The sequence below is a fragment of the Brassica napus genome, unplaced genomic scaffold, assembly GCF_020379485.1.
Source record: "Brassica napus cultivar Da-Ae unplaced genomic scaffold, Da-Ae ScsIHWf_248;HRSCAF=418, whole genome shotgun sequence".
Lineage (NCBI taxonomy): Eukaryota > Viridiplantae > Streptophyta > Magnoliopsida > Brassicales > Brassicaceae > Brassica > Brassica napus.
Window position 1 is genome coordinate 46,729 of NW_026015816.1, and position 24,200 is coordinate 70,928.

The 24,200-nt window shown below is 34.8% G+C and overlaps 1 protein-coding gene and 1 pseudogene across 1 annotated transcript; both read right to left on the bottom strand.

Moving 5' to 3' along the window:
* Positions 1–2,874: 2,874 nt before the first annotated feature.
* Positions 2,875–17,753, bottom strand: LOC125601239 (annotated as a pseudogene).
* A 3,844-nt stretch (positions 17,754–21,597) lies between these two features.
* LOC125601240 lies at positions 21,598–23,850 on the bottom strand. Its single transcript, XM_048773520.1, has 7 exons — positions 23,132–23,850; positions 22,819–23,058; positions 22,641–22,730; positions 22,419–22,568; positions 22,205–22,329; positions 22,002–22,131; positions 21,598–21,889 (listed from the first exon to the last, which is right to left on the bottom strand). Exons 1-7 carry the CDS (start codon positions 23,645–23,647, stop codon positions 21,761–21,763), a joined length of 1,380 nt encoding a protein of 459 aa, XP_048629477.1. The 5' UTR covers positions 23,648–23,850; the 3' UTR covers positions 21,598–21,760.
* Positions 23,851–24,200: the final 350 nt, after the last annotated feature.

Below are 24,200 nucleotides of genomic sequence, written 5' to 3' on the forward strand. Positions count from 1 at the left end.
AATACCTAAAAATTTAAAATCTTATTCAAAATCTGACACGATGAACTGAAAAATACCCAAAATTTTATCCAAATATCCATTTTTTTTTAATTTAAAAATTTTACCTGAAACAAAACTCTAATTGTAAACCAAAAACTTAAAAACAATATCCATAATACCGGAAACATATTCGGAATATCCAAATATACCTAATATACACGTATTTATGATCGAGTTTAGGGTAGGACCCGGACTCAAACAAAGACCTGCAGGTCAAAAAAACCCAATAGATTATCTTCTCTAGACCTAAACTAAACCTATAATTTTGGGTCGGTTCGGTTTGTTTTTTATCCGGATATAATTCTCATGTCGAAAAGAAACTTACGTAAAAGTGTACATATAAAATCTCAAATAAACTAATTTGTAGATTATAGAGCTGTTAAAAATTATGTTTTTCGATATAATAAAACTTTGTATTATAATATAATCCAACAACTCCGCGCTTTCCAAGCGCGAATCAAAATCTAGTAAAATGTTAAATTTAATACAACTTCTTACATCATTATCATTTGCTGATGTAGAGGTATAGCATATATTTTATTAAATGTATTTGTTGATGTAGACATGTAGTAGTATATGCATTTTGGAGTTTCATAAGAAAAATGATATCCAGTAAAATATATATTAAGGTGGAGACACAATATATCCCATCTATTAATTAGCCTATAAAAATTTCTAACATGTATATCATAGTTTGTATTTACCTGTTTCTATATTTTCTAAGCATTTATCATATCAAAGAATAGATTTGTCGAAATAATAATTCAAGTTAATTTGGTATGAACCAAAAATTAGAAAATCATCAACACAAAATTATGTTTAACTAGTTTAACCTTGTAATCTTGAATTCTTTTAGTTTCATTGGAAATATTATTGTAATATTATTTTCTATTGTTTCTAAAACTTAATAATTTGAAGAAATATTGCAAATAGTATCAGAGTCATTCAGTGAGCTAAAAGTTTGTTAACATCAGAGTCATTTATTATTAAAATATCACCTTATCATAATTAAAATACAAACGAAAAAATATAATGATTTTAACCATAAAATTCATTAAATAATTTATAAAAGTGGGTGGAATTATATATATACTAAAAAGAAGAAAAATAAAAGAACAAGGACTGAAAAAATAAGAAATGACAGAAAATAATTTCTGGAAAAGTCATTTCAAAATAATATTTAATAAACAATAAATTTTAAGTTTTGGTGTCTGATAGACCGTGACCACTTACCAGTATTGTTATCATCCAGAAATGAATGATGTGAACCAAAGTTCAACACTTCAACTATTATTTAGTAATATTAAAAGAAAAGGAAAATGTCTAACTATCGCTTCTATAGTTAAACCCTTAAAAAATGCATGAGACTTTTTTACGTTAACATTCTAACTTATGTGTATAGTGGTTGATGTGTTTTGAGTTAAAAGTATATTCACTGTCCAAAAGTGATTTTGATATTATGTGATTGAGGCTAAAGTAAAAAAATTATGTAATAATTGCATATAGTAAGAGTCGAATTGATAAACCATCATATGAATATTAGAAACAAATAAGAAAAAAACAGACACAAATAAAATTTTAAATTGATAAAAATAATTATTCCTTATCAAATTTAGGGAAAAACAAATTTTTATATTATTCTACAATAAAAATGAGAGAGACTAGAAAGAAAAAGTTATTATTTATAAATGATTAAAAATAAGCAATATTGAAGAATACATTATTTATTTTCATTCTTTAGCCACCAATTGGATCCTAAATAAGTTTTTTTTAATCTTCCTAAACTTAATACATTGATTATCATATTGAATGATACCTAACCGTAGGCCTGAGATTTATTATCCGAAATCCGGATTCGATTCGAGATACGCTCCATATTCGTTCTGAAAATAGGATATCCGGGGTGCCCGGATCTGAATCCGGATAGTAAAATCTTGGATCCGTCCAAACCGAATCCGGATCCGGATATCTTAATTTTTAGGTCCGGATATCCAGATCCGTATTTTTAAAATACATTAATTTTTAATTTCATTAATATTTATATTTTATATCTTAATATTTTTATTTTACATATTAATATTTATACATAAATTAATTTTATAATATTATATTTTAGTTTTTACAATATTATAGACATATATATATTTATAAATCTTGTATTAATATTTAATTTATGTATTATTTTAAAAAATTTAGTAATTTAAAAATAAATATTTTTAATTATTTTTACGGATCCGGATCCGAATCCGAATATCCGCGGGTAATAGAATATAGAGACAGATATCCGAAATCCGGATATAGAAAAACTACAAATCCATATTCGGATATTAAATCCACGGATAAAGATCCGAATACCTAAATTTCCCGAATATCCGGATTCGTCCCAGGCATACCTAACAAGAGATGAGTAGATAGAATCGTCGGTGTGTTTGACTTATGAGTGGTACCATAGTGGACTGGTAGTCTGGTATCCTAATTCTTTTTTTCTTTTTGAAACACTCCTAATTCTAATTGTAATCTAGATAGCGCTTTTTATGTGTAACAAAAGTGAAGCGTTCTATACTGATTATAATATTTGATTTATTGTATATAGTAGCTTAAAATGAGATTATATTTTGAAAAGTAAAAGTCCAATCATACATCGAATGCAAGGGGAGCAAGGGGAGCAAGGGGAGCGAAAAACAAGATGCTAACAGAAGAACAATAATTTGTCTAACTCGTATCTCTTATCATGTTTTTTTAAACAAACACCTGTTCTATTCAAAACGGTTCAGCGAATCGATCGCCAAACGTATTAGATCGGACATGAAACATTTTTAAAAGGAAACAGCCTAAGAAACAATATGTGTACTATAAAATACTTATAACCCCCACAAAATTACATAAAGGAAAACAGACAAAGATAATTATTTCCTCCATAATTATTATATATTTTGTTTTGCAAAAACATAATTCATAACTAAACTCTAGAGTTCCAGTAAGCAGAATCAAGCTTAAGAGGATAAAGATCGCTGGCGTTGGCCGTGGACGTGGAAGAAGACGTGAATGGTCCGTCGGCGCTGATAGGCTGCTCTGTCATCGCGTAATGCTTCTTCATTGCGCTCATGCTCTCTTCGTCTTTCTTGTTTTCTCTGCGTAAGGAAGCTTCAAGAAGCTTCTCAACATTCACCGTAGAACTTCCTTCGAGCATGCTGACCACCGTTGACATGGACGGCCTTTCCGACGGAACTTGACTGGTGCAGAGAATCCCTATCTGGATCATGGTCATTGCTTCTTCTCTGTTGTAATCTGTTCCAAGCCTCGGGTCTACTACTTCCATCAGTTTGTTTTGTTCCCTTAGAACGTGTACCTTTGGAAATATATTGAGAGTTGTGACTTGTTTCAAAATATGTTTAGGGTTTTAGAGGTGTAAAGATAATAACTTACCCAGTCAAGAAGGTTGAAGGTCTCGACTTTGGAACGTGTGATCGTGTTGCTTCTTCCGTGGACGATTTCTAGGGCAACGACTCCGAAACTGTAGACATCTGCTTTGTCTGTCAAATGACCTCTCATGGCGTATTCCGGAGCCATGTATCCGCTGCATAAACAAGTTTGCTTTGGTTACAAGAAATCTAAACAGAACTGAAACTTCTTCTTTTAACAGTAGTTGAGGGACTTACTATGTTCCTGCGACTCGTGTGCTAATGTGTGTGTTTTCTTCTTCATCAAGCTTAGCAAGACCGAAATCCGAAATCTTTGCGTTGAGTTCCTTGTCCAGCAAGACATTAGTAGCTTTAATGTCTCTGTGTACGATCTTGAGTCTTGATTCCTCATGAAGATAAGCTAATCCTCTTGCTATTCCAACGCAGATCTTGTGCCTCGTCGGCCAATCTAGTCGAATTTGAGTCTCTAGAGGACCAAAAAGTGCTCGAGCGAGACTGTTGTTTTCTAAGTACTCGTAGACTAGCAAGAGCTGGTCACCTTCGACGCAACATCCATACAGTTTAACCAAATGTGGATGTTGTAGAGCAGATATCATAGCAATCTCGTTCAAGAACTCTCGGTTCCCTTGTTTTGATTTTGATGATAGCTGCTTTACAGCCATTACGGTTCCATCTGCCAACGTTCCCTGGATTCATACAATATACAAACTTTTAGACAAGTACTTTCTCCGAAAGAATTGTTTTACAAAAAAAAAAACCTTTTAAAATTAGTGTTTTTACGGTTCAATGCATTTTATATGAGTTAGTAATACTAAACTGTAATTATTAGAGATAGTTAATCGAATAGAGTTTTATTTAGTAAGCATAAACCACATAATATTTATTTTAGAAACTTATCATTCTATTTTTCTCATAACAATGTCAATTACATATATGATGCTAACCTTGTGTACAGGTCCAAAGCCACCTTCTCCGATCTTGTTTGCTGGATCAAAGTTGTTTGTAGCAACTTTGATTTGTCTCAACGAGAAGGAACTTATCTGGAAATCCAAGTTCTTGAAATCTGTACGTGAAAAAGAATAAGAAGAAACATCATTAAGTTTGGGAAGAAATAGAGACTTCTAACTCAAAATCAATTAATTATTGCTAACAACCTTTTTCCATCTGACTCTTGGGTCTTAAGCAACCTCTCCACCATAAGATACCACCGATTAAAAGCACAAGAAATACCGTTGAAGCAAGTACAGCACCAACCAACGTGCCAATAGAGCTTCCACCACCACTTCCAGTGCCAGCTTCCTTAGGTGGAATGAAATCTACAACAAGATCATTAAAGATAAATTTCAAGAAGCAACAACAAAAAAAACACTCAAATAAATGTGATCTCTCTGTCAGATAGTTTCAAGTTTAGAAAATTTTACTTGGATTTACAGATACAGCTGATATGAGAGCACCATATACACCTCTTGTAGGAAGACCTTGAGTTCCTTTACCAGCCCAGAACAATCTTATATCAAGCTTCCCATCTGTAATCATGACCGGGAAGCTCTTAACCACAGCTCTTCCAACACCTCTTGCCTCATCTACTATATTGAAATCCTTAACCACAAGCTTTCCCTGCACATTACCATGCACACACGCCAGTTGATTTAAAGCATTACAATCTTTTCAAACATGTTTTTAGACAAATTTTAAGTAAACTACCTGAATGTATACGTCAAAGAATCGTCTTCCCAACTTCTATACGTTTCATCGTCACTGAACATAATTTCAGCGAAGTGAAGATTAACAGTGTAATTTCCTTGTCCAAGACACAATGCGTAGTAAGTAAGTGAAATGGCTGATAGACTTGCATGTGTATAAAGACTAGGATCTGCTATCGTAAGCTCTGACGTATTTTCCCATATGGTTGATCCTCTGGGAGACCGAGCATCTTCCAAGAAGTTCCCGGTGTTGCTAGAAACCCAACCGTTTCCACTGTCGTAGAAGATTGGTCTAGCCGATGTATCAGCATCATACTTAGTCCCATTGATTGTAAGTTCAGTACCACCACAGTTTATATGAAGGCCATAGAAAGCTTAAGAATAACAAAAGTTAAATCAGCTGCGCTGCTAGATTTTAGCGATATGGTTTTGTGATATGTATATTAGCTTCAAAGACTTACTTTTGGGACATTTATAGCTACTCAGACATGAAACGTTTGAGCTGTAGCCAATCATAACAACATAATATCAGTATTAGAGAGAAGTAGCCCTAGTCTAGGTTCAGAAGAATGAACTGAGAGTTGGTCTGACTGCACTACAAGAAAACGTATCTTTACCGAGGAAGTTTAACGAGGAAAAATAATCCTCGTAAAAAAACGTTGATTTTGCGAGGAAAGTACGTTGAGAAAGAAAAGCATCGTTATTTCGTCGTAAGTTAACGACAAAAAATATTCGTCGTAAAGACGATGTAAATTGACGTGGCTTTTACGAGGAAATAGTTTTTCCTCGTAAAATCCACGTAAATTTCGCGAGTGCTTTACGACGAAATATTTTACGTGTACTTAACGAGGAAATTTTGAATCCACCAACTTGGTAGGTGGCTCACGTTTTTTTTTTGGCCATACAATTAATTTTCGTCGTAATTTCATAGTAAAATTACAACTACCAGATTCGAAATTTTCTATAAATATGGATGTTGGAACATCATTTTAAACACACCAACAACAAAAAACGTGAAAGAAAAAAAAATGGCTGGCTCTGGGACTATTTACGAGTTGCGGAATTGGATGTATATGCATAGAGATGCTAACGGGAGAGTGACGAAAGAATACCTTGCGGGGCTGGAGACATTTATGCACCAAGCAGATTCAACACCGCTCGCCCAAGAAAGTGGTAAGATGTTCTGTCCTTGTCGGAAATGCAACAATTCGAAATTGGCAAACCGTGAAAATGTTTGGAAGCATTTAATAAATAGAGGTTTCACGCCAAATTACTATATCTGGTTTCAACATGGGGAAGGTTATAATTATGATCAGAATGAAGCTAGTAGTAGTAATAGCAATTTTCAGGAAGAACCGGTTAATCATCATTTGCATAATGAACATAGTTACCATCAGGAGGAGATGGTAGATTATGATAGGGTTCATGATATGGTAGCTGATGCATTCGTAGCTCATGATGAAGATGAAGAACCTAATATAGATGCAAAAAAGTTTTACGGAATGTTAAACGCGGCGAATCAACCACTTTACAGTGGTTGTAGAGAAGGTCTCTCTAAATTGTCGTTGGCTGCTAGAATGATGAATATTAAAACTGATCACAATCTACCTGAAAGTTGCATGAACGAATGGGCGGACTTGTTTAAAGAGTATTTGCCGGAAGACAATGTGTCTGCTGATTCTTATTATGAGATTCAGAAATTAGTTTATAGTCTTGGGTTGCCTTCGGAGATGATAGATGTCTGCATCGACAACTGCATGATCTATTGGGGAGATGATGAGAAGCTAGAAGTATGTCGATTCTGCAAGAAGCCACGATTCAAGCCGCAAGGACGGGGACGTAATAGGGTACCGTACCAAAGGATGTGGTACCTACCAATTACAGACAGATTGAAAAGATTGTATCAATCAGAGCAGACTGCTGCAAAGATGAGATGGCATGCCGAGCATACTCAGACGGATGGTGAGATGACTCATCCATCAGATGCAAGAGCCTGGAAACATTTCAACAAAGTACATCCGGATTTTGCTAGCAATAGCCGGAATGTGTATCTCGGATTATGCACAGATGGATTTAGTCCGTTCGGAATGTCAGGGAGACAATATTCATTGTGGCCAGTCTTTCTTACGCCATACAACCTGCCACCGGAGATGTGCATGCAACGGGAGTTGCTATTCTTGACGATATTGATACCTGGTCCGAACCATCCAAAAAGGTCCCTGGATGTTTTCCTACAACCACTGATAAAAGAGTTGAAGGATTTGTGGTCAACAGGGGTGAGGACGTATGACTGTTCAACGAAGACGAATTTTACGATGCGAGCTATGCTTTTGTGGACCATAAGTGACTTTCCTGCATATGGGATGTTGTCTGGATGGACTACACATGGGAGATTAGCTTGTCCATATTGTAATGGAACGACAGATGCGTTTCAACTGAAGAATGGTAGGAAGACAAGTTGGTTTGATTGTCATCGTCGATTTCTTCCCATTGGCCATCCTTACCGAAGAAACAAGAATTTGTTTAGGCACAAAAGGGTTGTGAGAGACACTTCTCCACCATATCTAACTGGAGAACAAATTGAAGCACAAATCGACTACTACGGAGCTAACGAAACAGTTCGTTGGGGTGGTAATTGGCATGTCCCTCGTAATATGCCTGATTCTTACGGTGTTCATCACAACTGGCACAAGAAGAGTATATTTTGGGAGTTGCCATATTGGAAGGATCTTCTTCTGCGCCACAACCTCGATGTGATGCATATAGAGAAGAATTTCTTTGAGAACATCATGAATACAATATTGAATGTCCCAGGGAAGACAAAAGACAACATAAAATCGAGGTTGGACTTGCCGGATATTTGCTCAAGAAGCGAGTTACATATTAAAAGCAATGGACAAGTTCCCGTTCCGATATTCAGACTGTCTTCAGAAAAAAGTCGGTGTTGTTCAACTGGGTGGCATCAGAAGTGAAGTTCCCCGATGGGTATGTTTCAAATCTCTCTAGATGTGTTGAAAAGGGTCAAAAGTTCTCTGGGATGAAGAGTCATGATTGTCATGTCTTTATGCAACGACTACTGCCCTTTGCATTTGCGGAGCTACTTCCAACAAACGTACATGAAGCACTTGCAGGTTCGTAGTGTTTTATATCACAATAATTTTATAACGGTCTAGTTTGCAAAATAATATACGACTAACAATGTGTTTAATTGTTTTTGGAATATAAAAGGCATTGGAGCATTTTTCAGGGATCTGAGCACACGCACTCTTAAAGAAGAAGTTGTAGAACAGCTTCAGGAGAACATTCCCATCTTATTGTGCAACTTGGAGAAGATATTTCCTCCTGGATTTTTTGACGTCATGGAGCATCTAGCTGTCCACCTCCCATATGAAGCATTGCTTCGTGGACCTGTACATTACGGATGGATGTATCAGTATGAGCGAGCCATGAAATATTTGAAGGGAAAAGCAAAGAACCTCGCCAAAGTTGAAGGTTCTATAATTGCTGGAAGTTTGACGGAAGAAGTTTCTCACTTCACATCGTACTACTTTGCGTCAAAAGTACGTACCCGTAGAAGAGCTCCAAGAAGATATGATGATGGTGGAGTTGCGCCAACATATGCAGTTGCTGGTGTTCCAGACATCTTTAGCCAGATTGGACGACTCGGTGGGAAGTCTAAAGAGGTTTGGTGGTCGAGTGAACAAGACGCTCATAGTGCACACACCTATATTCTACTCAATTGCGAGGATCCATTGATGCGTTATTTTGAAAGGTAACATATATGGACACTTCAAAACACATATAATTAATTATATAATTGCAAGAGATTCATTCCTATGAAATGTGATTAATTTTACAGCCTATTTGTTTCTCAAGTCGAAGAAACATTTCCTGGTATATCCACAAGTGACGTAGACAAAAGGAAAGATCAGCACTTCATTAAGTGGTTGCGGAATCAGGTATTATAACTCAAACTATTTTTTCATACATGATTTGTATTTTAATGTTCTCTTTATTTTTGCAGGTTGATTATGACGACGATGCAGATTATCCTAAGTGGTTACACGAAGTAATTCAATCTCCACTTGTAAAGGTCACCACATCACAGATGTATTTCACACGAGGCTACACTTTTCACACATATGAGTATGGTAGACAGCGGGCGACCAGTAACTATGGAATATGTGTGAAAGGGGAAACAGATTTCTACGGGATCTTGACGGAGATTATTGAAGTCGAATTTCCAGGGATACTGAAGCTGAAATGCGTCATCTTCAAATGTGAATGGTTCGACCCCGTCGTCAACAGAGGTGTTCGGTCTAACAAATTTGGTGTAGTTGATGTCAACGGTGGACGTCGGTACAACAAATTCGAGCCTTTCATCTTAGCTTCACAAGCAGACCAAGTTAGCTTCCTTCCATACCCTCGGATGAGAGATTCGGGTATAAATTGGTTAGCAGTGATCAAAGTTACACCTCGAGGACGAATCATCAGTGGAGAAGAACCACCATTGCAAGAAGAACAGATAAATGAAGTCGAGGAACCTGAACAAGAAGTTGATGACATCCTTCTCATTGATCCGCATAATCACGAATACGAAGATCTTACCGATGATGCCACAGACGAAGCTGTAGAAGACGAGTTTAATGAAAATGATGATATTTCTAGTGATGACGAGAATGTCGATGTATCCGATTGATGTATTTGATTTTGTGTAGTTTGTTTTATGAATAAGGTAATGTGAGAGTTTGTTTTATGAATAAGGTAATGTGGGAGTTTGTTTTATGAATAAGAAATTGTGGGAGTTTGTTTTATAAATAAGTAAATGTGGGAATTGTGGTTTGGAATGAAAATAAAGATGGGGTTTGGAATATATGAAGTAGAAGATAAGGAATATGGGTTTTGGGGTTTGGGGTTTCGGATTTTAGGGATTAAACGTACTGCTCGTTAATTCCTCGTAACCTGACGTCGAATGTACGACGTAATCCTCGTTTATTCCACGTAGGACAGAATCGTCGTAAAGACCTCGTAATGTAAATTGACGTAAATGCCACGTAAAGTAAATGACGAAGGAGGAACTCGTTTATTCCACGTAGGAAAGAATCGTCGTAAACACCTCGTAAGGTAAATTGACGTAAATACCACGTAAAGTAAATGACGAAGAGGCACTCTTTAATTCCACGTAGGATGATTTCGTCGTAAACACCTCGTAAGGCCACGAGGACTTTACGACGAAATTAAAAAAGCGGGGCACGCTAATTCCACGTAAGCCAAAATCGTCGTAAAAGAGTCGTAAACTAACGACGATATTACGACGAAAATATTAAAAATACTAAAAAAAAGAAGAGAAGAAAGATGCTTGAATCACATTTGGCGAGACTTACGTAAGTCTCGACCACATGAGTTCCAAATATCTTCTTCTCTTCTTTTTTTTCCAAATTTTCTAAATTGGTGAAAAGCGGGACTTGCTACTTCCTCATAGTATAAAAACTAGAAAAAAAGAAAAAAGAAAGATACTGGAATTATATGTGGCGAGACTTAAGTCTCACCCACATAAATTCTAATATCTTCTTTTCTTCTTTTTTTTTTCAAATATTTCTAATTTGAAAAGTATTTTGGTGAGGAGTGTGATTTGAGATAGGGTGTGTTTTGTGAGTTTGTGTGTGTGGTGAGAAGGAAAGTTGTGGGTATTTATAGAAAATAAAGGCTCGCTAATTCCTCGTAACTGGTTAACTCGTTAATTCCACGTAACCCTTTTCGTCGTAAAAACGTCGTTAACGAAAACGCGGGCCTTTGTATTTCGTCGCTATTTCGTCGTAACTGAAAACGCGGGCCTCTGTAATTCCTCGTAAGTTTACGAGGAATTTACGAGGACAAGTAATCTTATATATATCCCGAGCGAGCTCGCTCCGTCTTTCCTCTCTACTTCCTCTCCACTTCCTCCCTAATTCGTAGCAATGGTAAGTCTCTCTAATTCCTCTCTAGTTTGATTAGTTTAGGATAGATTAGGTGGTTAGTATAGGGAATTTAGATAGGTTTACGGATCTTATGTTATTTAGTGTTGATTAGGTGGATAATGTTGGGAAGTATATGTTCACGAAAATTTAAAAAATTAAATTTTTTTCTCAGGTTCGAAAAGGTAGACTTACTGCCCATTACAGAGAGATGTTCGGTGAGCCGGGTAGTCGTTTAGACCCGTCGTCTTCTTCAGCTCCCGGTTCTTCGGGTCAGGAGACTGTCCCCGAGACTCAGTACACTCAGAGAGTCATTGGATCTCCTTCTTCTAGTGCACCATCGGTTCTTCACGTGCCTCCCCAGATGCCTCCTCCTCCTGTGCCTCCTACGATGCCGGCACCTCCGATGCCCGCGGGCGAGATTCATCCCGATTTGATGGTGCCTCCGAGTGCTCCTTACTCGCAGTACACCGTAGAGGACATTCTCCGTCTGCCAGGCAGAGAAGGTTTACCAGTCATCGACCCCGACCGACCGGACGGAACTTTATGGTATGTTTCATTATTTTTTTATTCTTTTTAAATTCTTTTATAACTTTAAAAAATAATTTATATTTTAAATTTGTATTTTTCAGGTGGGGGATTGACGGATGTCTTGCATCGGACGTAACCGATACGATAAAAGGTTACTTCTCCATGGCACATCCGAACTGGAAAATGACGCCCCACTACGTCAGAAAGACGTGGTTCAAAATTTACGCTGTAAGTTCTATTAATTAAATATATATCTTTAAATTTTTTTATTATTTATATATATATTTTTTTCTAAAAAACTAATTATAAATTATTTTTTCCAACAGCAAAAATATAATTGGGCCTTGGGGATCACTGAGAGGGTGAGAAAGAAGTTTGAAGCGAAGGCGAAAGTTCGCTTGTTGGACACGGTCTCCAACTGGAAGGGTGACTGGATCGTGAAGGGGTATGAGCGTGGCAAACCCGCTGAGCTCACCACGGATGTCTGGGATGGCCTCATCCGATATTGGCGTCTTCCTGATTCCATTAGAATCGCCCAGTCTTGCTCTAACTCCCGTAACACAGTCGATGAGCACGGGAACGGGCCGATGCTTCACACTACGGGCCAAAAACCCCACGCCGGTGTCCGTTTGGAAATGGTAATTAAAAATTTAATTATATTAAATTTTTAGTATATTTTTATATATATTCTAATTAACAACTTTCTTAAATGTTTTTTTAGGCCAAAGAGACGGGAGAATTCCCGTCTCTTATGCAACTTTACGAGAGGACCCACAAGAACAAGGCGGGCCGATTTATAGATGGCAAGTCCGAGCAAATCTACAACGATTTGGCTGCTCGGGTTGAAGAACGCCAGACCCAGCTGACCCAACAGTCCACCGATGGATTACCCGTCACCTTATCCACACCTGAAGTGGATAAGCTTTACGAGGAGGTAAATTTTCTAAAATTTTAATTTTTTTAAATATTCATTTAATTTAACTTTAAATTTTTACTAACAAAATTTATTTTTTGTTTTTAAGGTTGTCCCTAAAAAAAAGGGACGGACGTTGGGGATTGGTTCCGTCAACGATGTTCCGAGAGCGACATCGTCTTATGTTCAGCGACGGGATGAGGAAGTCTCTCAGCTGCGTAGGGAGTCCGAAGAGCTGCGTAGAGAGTCTACTCAGCTGCGTATAGAGTCTACTCAGCTCCGATCTCGTATGGGTGGACTCGAGGGCTTCTTGGACGTTGTAGCGGCCACAAATCCGGAATGGGCGACTTTGTTGAGGACCATGCGACAACAAAATCCTATCCCAGGCCAGTCACCGACCGACGACTCACATGCCGAGGCGGATGTTCAGGCGAGGAGTGATGAATTCTACGAGGCGATTAATTAACGACCACCCTTAGTTCTTTTTAATTTCGGTTATTGTATTATGAATTCAAAACTTATTTATATATAAAATATTTTGGTTTTGATTTTTTTAGAATTTTAATTTTATTAATAATTTAAATTATATTTAAATTATATTTATAATTATAATTTTTTATATTTCTATAAAATAATGAAACGAAGTAAATTCGTAGCTAATTTTGCGGCTTCTTTACGTGGAAGCTTAACGTGGTTTTTACGAGGAAACATTTACATGGAAATAACGTGGAAATCTATCAAGGTTTTTACGTTTTCTTTACGTGGAAAGCTCTCAAGGTATTTACGTTAATTTTACGAGTATTTATTTACGTGGGTTTTACGAGGAAAGCTTTTCGTGGTATTTACGAGGAAACTTAGCGACGTCCTTACGTGGAATCTTTACGTGGTCTTTACGACGAAATATCCTCCTTCGCTTTTACGACGAAATTATTTCCTCGCTAACTTACGACGAATTAGCGAGGATATATGCGTTACGACAAACGTATAACGACGAAACGCGTTTCCTCGCTAATTCGTCGTAACACTGCTTTTACGACGAAGTAACGAGGAAAACTGCCCTCGTAAAACTTGTGTTTTCTTGTAGTGCTGCCTTCACTATGGCTTACTAGTTATTTGCAAGTAAAGGACTTGTGCTTGAAAACATATTCCTGTGAGTGAAAAAATCCAAGAAATTGTAAGATGTATACTGATAATTTCTAAGGCACGAGAAGTTTGAATTTATTTATTTATCTTCTTACACAGCATTTCGTTGACATTGTGCGGTTGTTGGATCATTAGTAAAGTTATTGTAGTTAAGATCACTGCAATATAAATAACAAAACAAAATGTTATTCGGGTGTGTCTCTACAAAAAAAAAAATATATATATATATATAGTTAAAGAAAACTCACATCTTCTCTCCTCTGTCTATCATCCAAATTGGTACTTCCCCATTTAACATGTTACTTGTAAAATACCTGGAAGATTAGAAAACGAAATTAACTTTCATTCACAGATAGATTTTAACAAAACAAGAAGAAAGAAGAGAGGAGCAGAGCGTCATACATGTTCTCTACGTTGGAAAGAGCTCTATATTCTACCGGAATTGGTCCACTTAGTTTATTAAAGCTAAGATCTCTGCAAAATGAGTCTCACAATGTCATCTTGAAATTTTTTTTTTTCATATTTTATGCAGGCCAAAGAAGAAAAGACTTTACTTACAAGAGTTTTAATGATGTGTTCTGTCCAATATACGCAGGTAACTCTCCTGTAATGTTGCAGTTCCTAAGAATCCTGTAAGCAAACAGCGAGTGGAAGTAGAAGTTAAGCTCAACGATAATGAGAAGAAGCTATTACTGAAATTGTTTAGTCTTAGACTAAAACTAACAATGTCCTCATCAGTGTCATGTTTTGAAGTGGCGGAAATGGAGACTCTGGTCCGCTCAAGTCACTGATCCTCCTACAAAACAAAATTAAGAAAAGAAACCATAAATGTTATTGATAATTTGGCGAAACACGCTTTAAATTTAGAAACTAATGTAATGAACTCCACCCTTTGGGGGCTTTAAGATTTGAATAGAAGGTTGTGTTACAGAAAAAAAAAAAAAAGAATCTCACACGTTAAGTTGGTGTACTTACAAGTCTGTTAACTTGCTAAGAGGACTAATGGTACTAGGAATTGGTCCGACTAAACCACTAGCTTGAATAACCCTGTTGCATGCAGCAAAACAACATTTCACTTATTTGTAAGTCACCAAAACCCATACAAGAAACGAAAGAATCTGATTATGCTAAAAGAATTGCTTACAATTTATCAAGGTTTGTCCAGTTCTGGATGAAATCTGGTATTGTACCAGTTAGCTGATTGTCACTTATACGGCTAAAAATCAAGAGAATAATATATATTAATATTCATATATATATATATATATATATATATATATAAAGTCCGGATCTCCAGCAAAATATGCATTACGAACTAGAAGAATATTAGACTAAGTCTTACAAATCGGTCAATGTTATAAGTTTGGAGAATGTACTTGGGATGTCTCCACTCAAGTTGTTCGAGCTAAGAAGCCTACAAAGATAAAACATAGCTTCAACACTGGTAAATTCTCTGGAAGTTGTGTAGATTGTAAAAGAACTTAGATAATGATTCTTACATTCTTCGAACATTTGGTAGATTCGCCAGCTCTGGAGGTAAATTCCCTGAGATTTGGTTGAATTCCAAGACACTAAAACCCAATTGTTCCACAAAACAAAAACAAATCAAGACACTATCACCAAAATATGAATTATCTGAGACATTTACATTTTTAAAGAGAGAGAGAGATCAAAGAAGTGTACTCACAAGCTCACAAGGCTTGTAATGTTTCCAATCTCTTTTGGGATTGGACCAGTTATTCGGTTTCCATGTAAGGTACTGCATTTCATCATCCAACAAATCAATCTACACATTCATGCACAGATATAAAGTGTATATGGACAGAGACAAGCATATATACATACAGGTTTACAAGTGGCAAGGCTCCCCATTCGGGAGGAATTGAACCATTGAGAAAGTTTCTAGACAGATCACTGCAAAAAGAAAGAAAAAAAAGTATCAGTTAAATTAGTTAAGAAAGACACTAGTAATGGCATATACTGTAATAAAGGGAATGTTCAAGGGATAATATTTGCTATTCTTACATCTCCTGTAGAAAAGGAAGTCCTGCAAACTCTTTAGGAAGAGATCCATTAAGGTTTTGTCCCTTGACAACTCTGTCCAAGATTTAAGAGGAAAAAGAAAGAAGAGCTTTCAAAATACTATTCATCACGAAAGTTGAACAAAATAAGTTAAAAATCTGCACCATATTTAGTTGTTTTTTCTTTAGTATTTAAATTTAGATGAGAAATAAATGTAAAAATTGGCTTTCAGTTTCATTATACTTTGTTTGTTTTTTATGTTTGTAAAAGTCTATTTCTCAAAACTGCGTCATGGACTTTTTTTATCCTATGTTGACAGTGTTAATAACGTAACACTTAATCATTTATAAGAAAAATTATATTGTCACTCACAATTTTAATTTATACCAAAAATTTGTTTACAAGTCGATGCGAGCAATTTATTATAAAACACATGTAAAATATATTTTAATATAAGTAATATTCTAACTAAATAATTCATGTATTAAAGTATTCGTTCGATTTTCAAAGTTTTTATTTAGTATAACTATTTTGGGTAAAGAAAAATAAAAGTTGTTCAAATATTTATAAATTTTGATTTGCTTAGATTTTTTTTCTGTTTCAAGGTAATATGCTTTGGAAGCTGAGACCTCACACTTAAAAAAAGTCTTTATATTTTTTAATGAAAAATCAACATGTATATATAATGTTCTAAAAATAATTTATCAACTAGATAATTTTTTATACTTATGTATGGATATAAATATTTACAAAATAAATACATTCTAATAATTTATGAATATATATTTTAAATTTAATTTTTGTAATATATGGTAATTAAAATGCATAATTTATTTTAAATAATATTATGTCTTTTACTGACAAAAAAAAATTATGTCTTTTAATTAAAAGAATGATTTTGGATATATAATATCTCATCTGTTTGGTTATTATATGGATATATTATGTAATGTCTATTTTTTTCGATGGCAACATTATTTTTGTTCTATATATATTAAAATTTTGGTTAAATTTGTTATTTACATTTAATTTGATTCTTGTCTTAAATTTGTTAATTTATTTTGTTGATTATTTATAATTTAATATATGATTTTCGAGAATAAATTAGTAAAAAACAACTAAAATATATATTGATTTATAAATTACATATGAATGTAAAAAGGAGTTTGAAACCTCATGTACATATATATATGATGTTTTAGCTTAGTGCACAAAGATTAAAAAACTTATTTTTCTCTAAAAACATTTTTAAAGATAGAATTTTAAAATAATTCAACCAATTATAAAAAATACTATAAGATTTAATTGGTTAAATAGTTTCCAATAGAGATAAAGTTAATTTTAAATCTCAAAACGTCTTATATTTTAAAATAACATAAACCTCCTAAAACATCATATAATTTGAAACTGAGTATATATAAAATAATTTAATTGTATTAGTTGGTTAATATTTTTAGGATATTATTTGAGAATTTTATCGTTATTTATTAATATATTGAGTCGTTCAATTATTTATGTGTAGAAGAGGGAATAATAAAGAGGTAGGAACGCACATGCTGGCGACATGGCAAACGGAGGAGGAGCAGTTACAAGTAACAGCGTTTGTAAAGTCACTGTCGGCGTTAGGTATTCTCCAACCTCCTACGGTTGAAGCGACGCCGCATGGATCCACATTGAAATCCCAGTTATTTTGGTGTAAGCCCTTCGCTATGGCTCTTAAAACGTCCACTGCGACAGAAAAAAAAAACTAACCTCATTATACACTGACGAGAGACGAATACAAAAGTACGTAACGTACACACTCATTAACACATACATATAAATCTTTATACCTTCATCTGTGGCTAACTTTTGAGAGGAAGCGAAGCCGGAGAAGACGAGGGAGACGAGTATGTACATGAAGATAAGCAGAGTTAACGACATTTTCTTTTTCTTTTTTTAAAGACTGTTATTAATTTGTTTGTGTGAGAGAAGATAAGATACGATGAGAGTTAAGTATAAGAAGAACGGGTTTGTCTATGCGACAAGGGACGGTGAATTCAGAAGTCTTGAAAAGAGACGTAGGGGGTCTGAACGGTGACAACATATATTATTTAAACATTATTTGAAAAATATTTTTTGGAAAAATTGTTTAACCGTCATCGTACTTTATTCTCATGAAAAATGATATGATTTAGTACAAAATATTACAAATTTTTTTTATCATGAAATATACAATTTTTATGATGAAAACTTGATTTATGATAAAATTCTTAAATAAAGTTAATGAATAAAATTTTAAATTATGTCAAGAATCCTAAATAAAATATAACTAGTGTTGGCTAATTTTTTTTATTGTAACACATAAATATGTGGAAAATTCTAATTTTACCACAAATTTGATAACGCTTTTCAAATTTACGTTTAAAAATAATTATTTTCATAAATATTTTAAATTTTGATGAAAAAACTAAATTAACCATCTTAAGCTTGAAATATTTTAAAAAAAATATTTTTGAAAATTGGTAGTCAACTTCTTGTTTTCAAGCAATTTTCTAAATATATTAGTGATGAAAATTAGTTATGGAAATATTTTTAACTGACATATAATTAAATCTGGCTCTATTCCATAAAAAAAATTAATAAAACCAAAAATTATATTAAAACATTGGAAGGGTATAAAGGAAACAATTAAACAACATATCATACGTGTGTGTGATTTTTTTTACCAAAAAGAAACAAACGTGTGTGATCTTTTGATAACCACTCTTATTAAATTACTGAAATTCTACGAGTGAATCTCAATTCTTTTTTTATCCCATTTTTTAGAAAATATCTTAAGATAGCATTAAAAAGAAATATATTTAGCTTTTAACATTTAGACCAAAAATAAATAAATATATATTAGCATAGTACTAAAAATATTGTATCACAAAAACGTCTTCAAAATTAAAATGAGTAAAATAAGTTTCATCAAAAACAATAAAATATACTTATAATCCGATTATTAACTAATGTATATTAAATTTTATATTTTGGAGGGTGGGACTTAGGATTTAAATTTAAATTAAAATTTTTTTTTTGCAAATAAAATTTTAATTTTTTTTTTAATTTTTTAGGATTCAAATTTTCAAATAATAATATTAAAACTTTTAGTTTTTACTTATCATCTTTGAAAATTCTATTTTGTTGTTGTGTAGCTTACTAATCATCAACATGTTTTTTGAATATCAACATTCTAATTTTTCAACCCAACAATTTATCGTTTGATCGAATACTACTAAATCTCGAGGACAAGTCAAAGAGGCCACCTTATTAGACTCGAGACTGAAATAGACTTATTCAAAATTACGAAGAGGTGACTAAGACGATTCTCTTAAACTTTAGTCATTAATTTTGGGAAATTTGGAAATAAGGAACAGAAAAACTTAGCTATTGTCCCTTTTAGTACAAAATCAAATTTTGTCACTTTTGGATTTTCACTACACTTCTTGTAAATAAAAATTCATATCAATATATTTACAATACAAAAAAATAAAGAAAAATATAAACCATGAAGTTATCAAACATGTGCATATATGAAAAATATTTTTGGATTAAAAAAATATTTAGAATAGAACTTTAAAAATGGACTAAATATGTTAGAATATCAAATCTTCATCTACGACAATTTAGAATATGCATTCTACCTAAGACAAAATGATCTACTATACGTAGAAGGCACAATACACCTAAAAAATTTTGACCTACTAAAACAGAATAACAAATCTGCATTTCCTTTTATGTTCTGTATAAAACAAAAATTTTGACCTACTAAACCAATCTAGCTTAACATGGTATCAGAGCCTGATCCATACAGTCCAATTCGATCCATTATCGATCCAGCCCAAAGTCAGCCCATCGATCCTTGTCCGAGCATTCCGAGATTGATACTCAAAGAGCCATCATCTCGAGGAGGCGTATTAGGGATAAATGTCCCACATCGAATATTGGAAGGGATCCTTAGCAATATATAAGATGGATGGGCCACTCCACTTAGTACCAATTGGTTTTAGGTTGGAAGTCCATCTAGCTTAACATAACATGATGGTCGTTAAAAAAAAAGGGTTTACCTGGTGATGTTCGCAGAGAGCCTGGGTTCAAAAAAAAAAAAGGTTTATCACGTACATAATCCAAAACACCAGAAAAAATGGTTTTATTGGGTCAAATTTCGTCAAGTTTATAAACATTATTATAAAACGAAATGCTTGATACTACTATATATGTTTTAAATGTCTATTAATTACTATTTACTTTAACCATTTTTATTGCATGACTTTGAACTGGTTTCCTGACTGAAACTGTAAATTTGTGACCACAGTTTTCTAATTTGAAAACCCGACAATATACTCAATATTGAACTGTCTTCTCTAATGTTTTTACCAAAAAAAAAAGTGACAATGTGTATTATTCTACATGCAGACAATATAAACGTGGATTAAAAATATTGTCGGGTTTTTAAAAGAGTAAATTGTAAATTACAGTTTTCATCAATACCTATAAACGTGACAATATTGAACTGTCTTCTCCAAAATAATTTGAGTTTTATATTGTTGATAGGCCCGGCTCAAAGAGTAGTTGGACCACATGCTGCTTGGAACAAGGAGACGCTACAAGCTGGCCTCGCATGGACCTTCACCGGATCCGGATTCAGTTCAGCGGTGGAAGGATCAAGCACCCAAGACTACAACAAATCACCACTGGTGGCCGAAGACTTGCTCTCATCAAGGCAGCGACCCTCGAGATCACTTCTCTAAGGATGTCCTCCGATAATCTAACGCTCATTCGAGCTATCAACATGACATGCAGATTAAGGAAATTCAAAGAATCGTGTGTGGTATCCAAAAAATTTCCTCTGCTTTCGTCAAAATCATTTTTTCTCACATTTCTTGCGACTTTAATAAAAAAGCCGATGCGTTGGCTAAGCAATTCCTTCTTTGTATTTCTGTAGTGGACCTTCTTTTGGGTTGACTTGGGCCTGAAATCTTTCTCTATTAATCAAATGAGTTGTGCACAAAAAAAAAAATACCTCTGATATAAATTTACCGGATTAAGCTTCATATATCTATCTTGAAGTTATGTTTGTTCTCCAGTAGGCTTTTAGCCTCTTTTTTCTTTCTTTTGTCTCTTGAGCCCCTGTAGACTCGGTTCTAGTTCAAGAGTTTGTTTCCGGACGGTACTTGTATCACATCAGTTTGTGGCTTCATAAAATTAAAGATTATATCTTTGATGGTTGTATTTAAAGAACGGTTGCAAATCTATCCTTAATCTAACAAATTAAGATCTTATTATGTATTCTACTAGATTAAGATCCTAACTTCTTTAAAAATTGGAAAAAGGGCCCTGTGGAAAAGCACTCTCAGTATATGTTCACAACCAACTGATTTTTGATAAAAAAAATTAACACAGTTTTGATATAATTTTTTCAAATTTACTCTTAAGATAATTATTATCATCAATGTTTTAAATTTGTAATAAAATAATTAAATTAATTCTCGTAGATCATTTATACAATGTTTTAAAACAATTTATAAAAAATTTAGAAATCCAACCTCAGCCATTAAATATTAAATTTTAAATAGTAACCATTAAACCATAAACTCAAATGTTAGTATTTTTTAATTAGTTAAATTTCTAAAAATGATAACCAACTTAAGATATTTAATTAATTTCTTATTAAAAAGATAATAAATTTTACAGGCTTATTTTATGATTTTTTAATATTTGGTGGGTTTAAAAACACTATAGAACATTACCAACCCCCATTCTATATTTTCTTTTAAATAGAGTTTAAAATAAAAATGCTTAACAATCATTTTATTTTCTACCTTATAATTGAGTAACAAAAAAAATGATCTGAAATAAAGTGGATCTATTAATGATTGTCTAACTTGCGGTATCTAATTTTCTTTCACACATGTACATGGAAATGTGGCGAAGCAGTCTTTTCACACATATATACATCAGTACATGGGAATAAACTTTGCCTTAGTATGTGTATACAAGGAAAGGGAATCAGAACTCAAAAGAGTTATTAAGCTGGACAGAGAAAGAAGGCTGGCCAATACTTGCTGCAAGAGGAGTATCAGCTCTAACAACTATCCCCGTGCGTCCGTTGTTTCCATTCCATTTCGACCGACCAAACTGCAGTTTCCATCAGAGAAACACAGAGTAGTTAAGTTAGGGTCGTGAAGGAGACAGAAACGGTTCAGGCTTTGACTTCACATAGCAATAAAAAAAGACAAGCTTAGCTTACAGATACAGAGGCAAATGCTGAAGGATGTGCGTTGAGTGCGTAGCCATATATCAAGTTCAAGTCATCCCTCAGCGAGTGTATCACTTCCGCTTTCACCCCGGGGTTGATTCCACCAAACGTGGGACATACACTGTTCCGGTTCATGAATCTTGTATTCATTCTTGGTTTAGAGGGGCACATGTTTAGTAAAGAAAAAGCTTTACCTGAGTTGAAGTGTAGGCTTCATTAGTAGTCCGGATCTACGCCATGCCAAGCCTTGAGAAACTTCCAACGCGAATGATTTGTCAGGCAAATATACCATTGGTGTGATTCTAGTTCCACGTTTGTTCTATTCCACGAACAAAGAGGTTTTAAAAAAAAATGAGAATAAGCTCCATCCACAAGGATCATGATGAGTTTTATGATCTCTATACTAACCTTACAAGAGTAACTAAACCTCATATCGCCTGGATACTGACCCTGTGCTTGAAGAAGACCTCCACAGAGAGGCACAAAGGTACTAACTGTCAACCCCTCGCCGGATACATAAGTCAGTTGCCCGTTTGGGAACTGCAAATCCATAAAGGACTGTCCAAAGACAACAAGTTCAGGAAAAGTAAGAACATAACCACACCTCCAAGGAACAAAAGAGTGGCTTACGCAAGACAAAGGGTTGAGACATAGCATTGACATCATAAGCCATCTTCTATGCTTTGACCATATAGCTGGGCAAAGTGAATGCATACCTTTCTGCAAACAAACTTAAGTAAGTTTTGGGATAAAATTCGAAAGAGAGAGGAACTCTTACTGAAGTGTGTGAAGTTTATTAAGCATATACCTTCCTGTCATATCCATACCAGAGCAAGTGTTGTTTTGATAAGTGCAACGGTAAGAGAAGAGTTGAATCACGTAGGAAGAGAATCGGTCCAAGCTGGAGAAGAAAAAGAGAGGAAGTCCCATCACTTGCAGTAGAACTCGAACTCGAGGCTTCAAGTCTCCATATGTCTCCCCTGGCTGCCAATGAATGTTCCATACCATTTGTCCTACTATCATAACTTGATGATATATCAATCTTCCCCTGCATTCACCGAGAGAAATCTCCAGTTACTCAATCAAGAAGCAGACAAAGAGAACAAAGCAGACAAGTATACCTTTGATCTTCCAAGGAAACCACCTGTTCTTAAATAAGAATCTGCAACTTCCTCTTCAGACATGGTAACAGAATCATCCGTCTTAGAAAAACCTGTCTCTTTCAACCGTTCTGCAGCAACATAAGCCCTATGGCTCCTTATACTCTTACCACTAAGCTTGCTATCTTCGTGCACAAACGGTATAGGTAACCTCCTAAAGAACTGCTGGACCATGAGGTTCAAACCAGAACCGAAATCAACACCAGCTTGACCTATCTTACTCCCAGCATCAAGAACCGCCGCAACACCGTTGATGGGCTGGTTGATAATACCGAAACTATAATCTCTAATAGCGTCGAAATGTTGACTCGGGAACTCGAGATCGAAAGGTTTCGGCTTTTGATGATGGTGAGGCCACGGGAAGGAAGGTGGGCTAATCTGAATCAAACCCGTGAAGCCCTGAGCGAGCCGGTCGGCTAAATCTAGCCCTTGTCGTTGAACCTCTTCCCAAGCTTCGAAAGATCTCTCCACCGACATGTTTGTTTAAATCCTCATGCGAATCAAATCAGTGGGAGAAAGGTTTGAACTTTACCTAAGGATCGAAAACAGGGGAAACAGAGCAGACACAGATTCACCGCTTTGAAAGCAATAAGCTTTGGCTATTGATGATGATGATGATAGGCTTCCTTAAAAAGATCAAATCTTTTGTCCCTTCGTTGACCAAAACCATACGCAAGTCTTCTTCTTTGTTACGGAACCATTTTTTACTTTATGATATAACCGGGATGGATTCGGGTGCAGGACCGGGTCGGTTTGCCAAACACAATTGAGATGTTTTGAGATTAAAATCGAAGTGGACAACATATTAAAATCGGTTTGGTACGGTTTAGCCAAATCCAAACCTAAGCTTCTTTTGGACCCTTGGGCGCTGATTTAGCCTTAAGATCTCCACAATACTGACCTATAACATGTAACCAAAACTTGAGAACAAGAAACTATAAGAATTGTGTTTTACCTCGACGGCGTTGATAAGTGTAATGTACACAAGGAATGTATATCGCTCCCAAACAGCAGAAGATGAATGTAACCG

What these genes read in the sequence shown, in the direction of transcription:
- LOC125601240 (XM_048773520.1), bottom strand. Translation starts at nt 23,647, where the DNA reads ATGTCGGTGGAGAGATCTTTCGAAGCTTGGGAAGAGGTTCAACGACAA. An exon ending in GTCTCAACCCTTTGTCTTGC is followed by an intron (nt 22,569 to 22,640) that starts GTAAGCCACTCT and finishes GTCTTTGGACAG; the next exon opens with TCCTTTATGGATTTGCAGTT. An exon ending in AAGCCTACACTTCAACTCAG is followed by an intron (nt 22,132 to 22,204) that starts GTAAAGCTTTTT and finishes GAACCGGAACAG; the next exon opens with TGTATGTCCCACGTTTGGTG.